The sequence below is a fragment of the Poecilia formosa genome, unplaced genomic scaffold (genome assembly GCF_000485575.1).
Source record: "Poecilia formosa unplaced genomic scaffold, Poecilia_formosa-5.1.2 Scaffold35, whole genome shotgun sequence".
In the NCBI taxonomy this organism is placed as follows: Eukaryota; Metazoa; Chordata; class Actinopteri; order Cyprinodontiformes; family Poeciliidae; genus Poecilia; species Poecilia formosa.
Window position 1 is genome coordinate 327,505 of NW_006799974.1, and position 7,537 is coordinate 335,041.

General features: G+C 37.3%; 2 protein-coding genes across 2 annotated transcripts in view; both read right to left on the reverse strand.

Moving 5' to 3' along the window:
• b4galt7 (xylosylprotein beta 1,4-galactosyltransferase, polypeptide 7 (galactosyltransferase I)) overlaps positions 1–1,708 on the reverse strand; it is a 5,669-nt gene extending 3,961 nt beyond the window's left edge. Inside the window, exon 1 of the mRNA XM_007550282.2 lies at positions 1,228–1,708. Within this exon, the coding sequence (XP_007550344.1) occupies positions 1,228–1,280 (53 nt within the window). The 5' untranslated portion in view covers positions 1,281–1,708. The remainder of the gene's footprint in view (positions 1–1,227) is intronic.
• A 546-nt stretch (positions 1,709–2,254) lies between these two features.
• LOC103136847 (transmembrane emp24 domain-containing protein 9) lies at positions 2,255–7,012 on the reverse strand. The gene is made up of 5 exons (XM_007550283.2): positions 6,805–7,012; positions 5,203–5,303; positions 4,968–5,093; positions 4,565–4,711; positions 2,255–4,067 (listed from the first exon to the last, which is right to left on the reverse strand). Exons 1-5 carry the CDS (start codon positions 6,956–6,958, stop codon positions 3,918–3,920), a joined length of 678 nt encoding a protein of 225 aa, XP_007550345.1. The 5' UTR covers positions 6,959–7,012; the 3' UTR covers positions 2,255–3,917.
• Between the last annotated feature and the right edge of the window lie 525 nt (positions 7,013–7,537).

Consider the following 7,537-nt stretch of genomic DNA (forward strand, 5'->3'; position numbering starts at 1 on the left):
ATAATAAAAAGTAGCCAATTTATTCTGCTTAACTCCAAAAAGACCCATCAAACCAGAACTTCAGCTTCAAGTGTAACGACAGAGTAGAGCTGGAGGATTCGGAGGAGACAGGTTATGAAATTGGACACAAATGAAGCGAGTTGATGTCAGTGGTTAATGTTCAAATTCACTTCTTTCAGGACCGTGAGTCCAAACAGACCAGAATATGTTGACTTGTTAAGCCCAAAATGTATTCTGTGATTTTTATTTTGCATTCTGCCTAAAAGCCAACTTCTGTCTTCACTTTATTATCTAGCAGTTGATGAGCCATTTTGGACTTTTAAAAGGAAGTTTCAACCAAACACCTAAAGTTTGGTTCATTATTCCAGACAGTAGTTTTGCTTTAGCTGCTTGTTGTACTTCTGGGAGTCTGAGGACCTCAGTTTGAAAACCATTGTTTAAAAACACGCAGCAAGTGTTTACTCACCTCTCATCCTGCTGGGGAACTTTAGAGAGGTCACTTCTTAAACACCAAAAGATAATTTGAATAAGTGAGGCTCTTCTGCGTTAATGTTAGCGTAAATAGAACACGCCACAAATCAGAAATGACTTCTATGAATCAGCATCTCCTTGCTTACCAAAGGCAAATATTGACAGAAAACATTCCTGGATTCTTACATCAGGTTTGGATTGTTGCTGTATGATGAAAGTCTGCAATTCTCCACGACAAAATGAGTTCATTGGGTTTTGCAAGGACTCGGTCAGTTAGGGCTTGGCTGCTTCCAGTTTTTAGATACCGTTCAGTTGGGCCGCAAAATATTGCGAAATAGTGCAATTACTATGCAACTGTTAAATATTGCAATGACAATCAGTTGTGAGAAATGCACATTTTCTTTTTTCTGATCCTCCAATACAATGTCTTTAAGTAACCTTTCAACCAATGCAAAAATGTAGGACCTAATAAGACTTGGACAATGTGGGCCCATTAATATAAAACCTCAAACTTTTTGAGTAGCATTTACTCAGAAATGCTACTCAAAATAAATAAAGTTTAACTTTATGAATTTGAACATATTCATGAAAACTTTGTAAATTGATAGAAAAATAAGTTCAAACTCTATCGAACTGCTTTGTATTCAGGAGTTCACATAGAAGCATGGTGATGTTTTAAATGACAATAATACTGGTAACAGTCTAAATTACTGCATCATAAAGATTCACCTTTGTTATTACTTTTCTTTTTCTCACCTTCTTTCCTCTTTAAAGTAGAGCACAGGCTTTCTTCTGGATGAATACATCATGTTTTAACCTGTTTTCAGCCTCTGTTTACAGTCTGCTTCCCACTTAAACTCTTCCAGGGGAAGTCTTCATTCCTCCAGGTGTATCTCGTCCATCCTGGACCTTTGTGAGGGATCTCTGCTCGGTGAGTTCATGCTGAGATCCGCTTCGTGCTGGAGCCGTTAGCAAGAGAAGCTAACGGGCTGCCGCAGCCGCTGTACACGTAGCACGAAGCGGTTCACACGAACCAGAGATCCGGTGGATCCGCGGTGAATGTTAATTTGCTAAAGTATTCCCATGGAGCATATCACACAGTTTTATTGATCTAAAGAGTCTCATTTTACTGAAAATTAGTTAAGAAGTGACTTGCTTAGGCTAATTAAAATCCGCCTGAAATCACAGAACACCGTTTGATATTCGGTCCGTCCTGGTTATAAATCCGAACGCAACAACGGCACTAAACGACAAAGGTTCCCAGGTTCAGTATTATGGAAGTCTATTTTTATTTTGTATAAACAAGAAAAATAACTCTAAAAATAAAAAAAAACAGTAAAAGTGGCATTGAAAGTAAGATTTCATTTTTTATTAACTAACAAAATCAATAACATTGACGCAGACTTAAGTTAGGGTAGTTGTTCCCCTCAGGGACGAATCAAGTAGAAATCTGGACTTGGACACTTCTTTCTTTTCCAGCTTTTTGTGGTACACTTCCTGAAGTATTTTGGGATCATTGAGCAGTTTAAACCAAGCTTCAACATTTGGGACAGATGGCCTCAGATTTGACTTAAATGTTTTGTTACAATAAGGGATTTGCAGTCGACCCGATTATTGCAAAGTACCTAGGTATTGGCCTGTAAATCAAGCCCAAATCATTAGCCCCTAACCACAATGCTTGATAGTTCCTACAAAGTGTTTACACTAAACATGTTACTGCACAATTTGGAGTATATATTTGAATTTTATGTTAAAGAAAATTGTTCCAATATTTGTGTACGTGTGCTCATTCAAATTCAGTTTTGCAAAAATTGATTTTGCTGGAATGTTCTGTTTGGAAAGAGTAAGCCATCTATTTCCATCCTTTTCTGGGAAACCCCTCCTATGACGATTGAGAGATGCTTTTACCATTTTCCACTTGCACATAATCTTCCAGGAGTGATAAAAACCAACTCTCTGTTGTATTGGTTTTATTTATTTTTGTGGTCACATTTCTTTATCTGCTTCAAAAATGCTCTCCCTCAAAATACATTATAGGTACAGAATATAAAAACTCTAAACAGTGACTTGAGCTGTTGATGTGACATTTACAAGGAAAAATAGAAAGTGTCAGTAAGCCAGAACATCTTTCAAACCAAAGGAGACAACGACCATTTATTCTTAGTGCAACCTCATATGCACTGATAAAAATAGCTCCACATCTAGCAAAAATAAAACCACCAACTGCTTGAATTTCTATCCCCAGAAAACTGAAACCTAACAACAAAATACAATCATTTTTAAAGAAAGAAAAACCGTAAAAATTAAGCAAAAGGACCAAAACATTGGAGGGTGTTTGAATCAACAAAACTGAGTAATATTGCAATGCAAGTTTTTGAGAAGAAAAAGGAAACTTACTGTGTTTTTTTTTTTTTGTTTTCCTTTTTCTGTAGCTAAACACCAAATAAATCAGATTTTGTTTCACACCAAATTTCAGCAAGATAAAGAAGCATGTTGGAGTAATTATACTGAAAGCTCGGGTTCTATTATCAACTGCAAAGTGATTTAGCTTCATGAAAACAGTGCATTCACAAAAAAATTACACTTACCATCAAAAGCATAAAAAAGGTTGCACAGTTGTTTGTAATATTACATGTACAATTCCGTAATAAAGAGGGATACAGACCACTGCAGTTATTCACTCCGCCCTCAAAACATGGCAGTCGTCCTGTTGAAATTGACAAACAACGCTGGCCTTTAAAACAAAAGTGATGGCACGTTATTTAAAGGTGAAAACTAAAACAAAATCCCAATGAGTGCCAGAAATGTGCCAAAATTTGGCATTTTGACAAAGAAAATGTTTAAATAAAATTCATAAAAGTTTTCTAACAATTGTGTGGCATTCATGAAGGTTTGAGGTGTAAAGTTGCTGCCAAATAATTGCACAGATATGTCTGCCAGAGACGCACGCCAAAGTTTTGAGAAATCTCCAAAGCTGATGATTTAATCTCAAATACTTCAATCGGGAGAAAATGGAACACAATGACTTCAGGAGAATTCAAATTGCAAAACAAAGAAAAATAACTTAACATGATGTGTAAACCTGACTTTAGTTTATCAGCATCTTGAGTGGCCAGTAACACAAAGTGGGGGAAAAAAAACAAAAAAAGAAAAAAAAGGAGACACGATGAAATAAATTACTGCAAGGGTGCAAACATCAGTCTTGCACACGACTGAAAGATTAAACTTCCAGTAGTTGGGGGAGATGTGTCCTGGATGTTTGTTGTAAATGGGAGCAACTCAGCAAACACAAAAAAAAAGAAAAAAAAAAGAAAAAAAAATGTTTTCAAGTTTAACCTAGGTGCAGCTGGATTTTTGCCCAACAGCAGCTGCTTTTCTTTTCTTTTTTTTTTTTACTGCATCCATCAGTAGATACCAAAAAACACACACACGCTCCTTTGGAAGAGTTACACCAGTTTTTTCGCCTCGAAGAAGCTCTTGAGGTGTCTCATTTGCCAGATACCGATGGCCACCAGGATGAGGGTCTGCACTATGGACCACCAGAGGACACGCTGGTTGGTGCTCTCGCTGGTCTGACGGAAACGCTCCTCACGGTACTGATGACACACACACAGACGGCAGGGGGCGATATATTAACATTTCAGACTGATTAATATAAATGACCTCTGCTTTCACTTAGTTACATCTGAGTAGCTGAAATTCCATTTAAAAAGTCTCAGCTCCTCTGTTGTTTTGTTGAATCTTCCTCTTGACAATACGCCATAGATCCAATATGGAGGTTTGAGTGAGTAGAGTTTGCGGGACAACCATGGCATAAAATTTCAGCTTTAAAAATATATATATTTTTTTACTTATCGTTGGCAACATTCCATTGTTCTGAGAACCAGATATTTTGGTCTGCATTAGCTGGAAGCCACACTCATCACAGTGAACAGCAAAACTGGTGAACGATCACATTACATGAGCTTTACGCTCCTAAAAAAAAGGTTTATTCATTCTTGTTTGCTCTCAAGAATTAAAAAAAATATTTTAATAAAGACTTCTTCTCTGACACAAGTTATTAAGGAACAACAGATTGCAGGATTTGACTGACCCTCTGGTAGTTCTGCTCCTTCTGGATCTGGTCCACCTGCTCCACCAGCTGCCGCACTCTCAGCTGCAGCTCCGTCAGTTTGTCCTTGGCAGCGATCTCAGCGTAGTTGTTGGCGTGTTCGCCCACCTGGATGTCCAGATGAACACGCTGCAAAAGACAAAAAAAAAAAAAAAAAAAGACAGAGTTGAGCAGGACATCTTGATCCAAACCTTCAGGAGTTTCCACTTACAGAATTCCTGCATGTTGAGTTTAAATGTCTTTAAAGTAATTTCCCTAAAAGGTTTGCAGTTAGAACAAGAGTGAGAACACAAGAAAAAGAGTTTCTGTCAGACAAGGAAAGCAGGTCAAAACACATTTCAAAATGTTTAACGTAATGTTTGCACAGAGCGGGCTGCCTCCTCACCAACATGCCTCCGGCGAACAGGGAGAACTTGGAGGAGTTGGAGTGGAGGCAGATCTGATGCTCCCCGGGTGTGTGTGACGTAAAGGTGAAGCGTCCCTCTGAGCCGTACTGCCTAGACAGAATCACCTGCCGGAAACCGAAGAGGAGGTCAGACCTGCTCAAGCTACAAACACGCTGTCAGAACGCAACGCAGTCGCTCCAGTCATTTAAACTTGTTCCTATTTCTTGCGTTTACCTTATCATCAGGGTCTTTGACTTCCACAAACATACCCAGGCCCTGGGTTGCCGGCAGATATTCTTCTTTCTGCTTATCATACAGCTGAGTACGGTAGTTACCTGAACAGAGACATAAACATTAAACCTTCATGATGAATTGGAGCTGGAAACATTCATATCCCACATCTAATGTGAAAGATGTTGATGCTCATTTCCTTTGGAATAAGCTGCATAAACCTGTTGGCAAAAACCTGTTGAAGTCTCCAGGAAAATCACCTTGGATTTAAAATGTTTAAATTTGTTAATACACACAAAAAAATACTGATTTAAACAGAAGTGAAGGTAGCATGTAAATGTTATTTTTAATATTTGAAAGTTTTACAACATCCTAGGGAATGTTACAGGCACACTTTATGTTACTATGTTACTAAACCCTTGGATATACTAAAATAACGGGGACTTGTTGGAAATAATCAAACTTTTTTTCCAGCTGTGTTGGACTTTACTAGGGTTGACATTTGTTGCAGACTTTTTGCTCAACAGATTTCTCATTTCATAAGAATAGGGCCAAGTGCCTTCACTCTGGGGTAGAGGCATCACAACCCTGTGATGCTTGACTCACATTTGGGGATAAATTGGGAGCCTCCCATTCATGTCACTGTTTCTCTAAATCAAAATGAGAATTACATTTTATTATACTCTACAGCATATTAGGGACCAGCTATAGGGTCCTACCCAAATGAGCCACAGAAGGGAAGACAGTAGAATCAATAGACATAAAGAAAAATACCAAAGTCCAATATAACATTAACCCACTCTGCTAAGAAGGCAAACCTCCATCATTGTTAAACTTCATATTATTTTGATGTGTGCTAAAGTGTGTTCTAGTTGTAGACAGTTTGTCTTGTAGATAATAAGCTGATTCATTGGTTACTAAATTACAACACATGTACAGCAGTGCCACATTCTCAGCCCTCCTCCATTGCACAGACACCCACTTTATGTGCAATACCTTTAGAAATTTAGTTCTGGTGATATTCAAGTGGGGACAATTCTTCCTTAAGCAGAGCTTGCAATTAGACAGTTTACAGAATTGACTTGCAGCTAATACTGGGGTGATTTGATCCAAATTATTAGTTTGCCTATAACCACCACTTTAAAAATGTCTTTAAAAGATTCATATAAATGCAAGAGCAGAAACATGTGATATTTTAACAAGAAAATGTGTGGCAGAAATGATGTATTAAAAGGTTATTAGGAACAAAAGAACATAAATTCTTCTTGAATTTATGAACATTACTTTTCTGGAGTTTATGCTCTTTACTTAATCATAGCGTAAAATTAAAGCAAGTAGACAGCCATCTGTTCCAGTCTGACATTAAACTTCCTGAAAAACGAATTAGATTTTTTATAACTTCTAACTAATGATCAAATAACAACCACTATATTCTGATAATTAACGATTACATATATAAAAAAGCATAGAGCACATATAAAAATATGTTGTGTACAAATGTTTGCCGTCTGCTAACTTTTTTGACATGACAAACAGGTTTTAGCTGAATTAGCCGTGAAGCTAACTAGCCGTTAAGCTAACTCGCTGTTAGCAACAACCGCTCACCGATAATCATGGTCTCGTCCGGGATTTCTTCTATGAAGCATTTCTTCTCAGTTTCTCCGATGTGAAAGTACAACGAAGAGACAGAGTTGTAGAAAATATTAAGGAGGAAAACTGAAAACACAATCGAAAGCTGCATCCTGACCCGATGTGACATCTGAGACCACAGATCGAACTGAGCCTGAGTAACGACAGTATTGTGCCACGTAAACTCTCGTAGATCCCTAGCCAATCAGCGCGCCGCAGAAGCATGCTAGATGTTGTAGTTTTTAAGCTTGATTTAGTAGTTCTTTACGCATCACGCCTTTCAAGCTGCTTTACCTTAGTATGAAGGATCTTTATACAAGATTAACAGAATAAACGACTAAAGCTTATAATGTTTAGTGTGATTATGATTCACCCTCCTACTGGAATGGTATAAAATGAGGAAATCGATCGTTTGATTATTGTTAAAGGTGCCAAAATTCAATGGATAAAATAAATCAATATATACATCAAAAAGCAACCAATCATTGAAACTATTTAAGAAATAAGAAATGCAATCATTTGATTTGATTTCATTATATAGTTTTTTTTCTATCTTGCAAAGAGCAACTGGAAAATCAAATAGACACAGTCTACATCAATATCCTTTCACTCCCCTTTTTATATTTTTCTTTCTTTCTTTCTTTCTTTCTTTCTTTCTTTCTTTCTTTCTTTCTTTCTTTCTTTCTCTCGTTCTCTCCTTCTTTCCTTG

Coding starts and splice junctions, on each gene's coding strand:
- LOC103136847 (XM_007550283.2), bottom strand. CDS start 6,958: ATGTCACATCGGGTCAGGATGCAGCTTTCGATTGTGTTTTCAGTTTTC. Junction 5,304..6,804: donor GGACGAGACCATGATTATCG/GTGAGCGGTTGT, acceptor GTCTCTGTTCAG/GTAACTACCGTACTCAGCTG. Junction 4,712..4,967: donor TGTTCGCCGGAGGCATGTTG/GTGAGGAGGCAG, acceptor TGTCTTTTGCAG/CGTGTTCATCTGGACATCCA.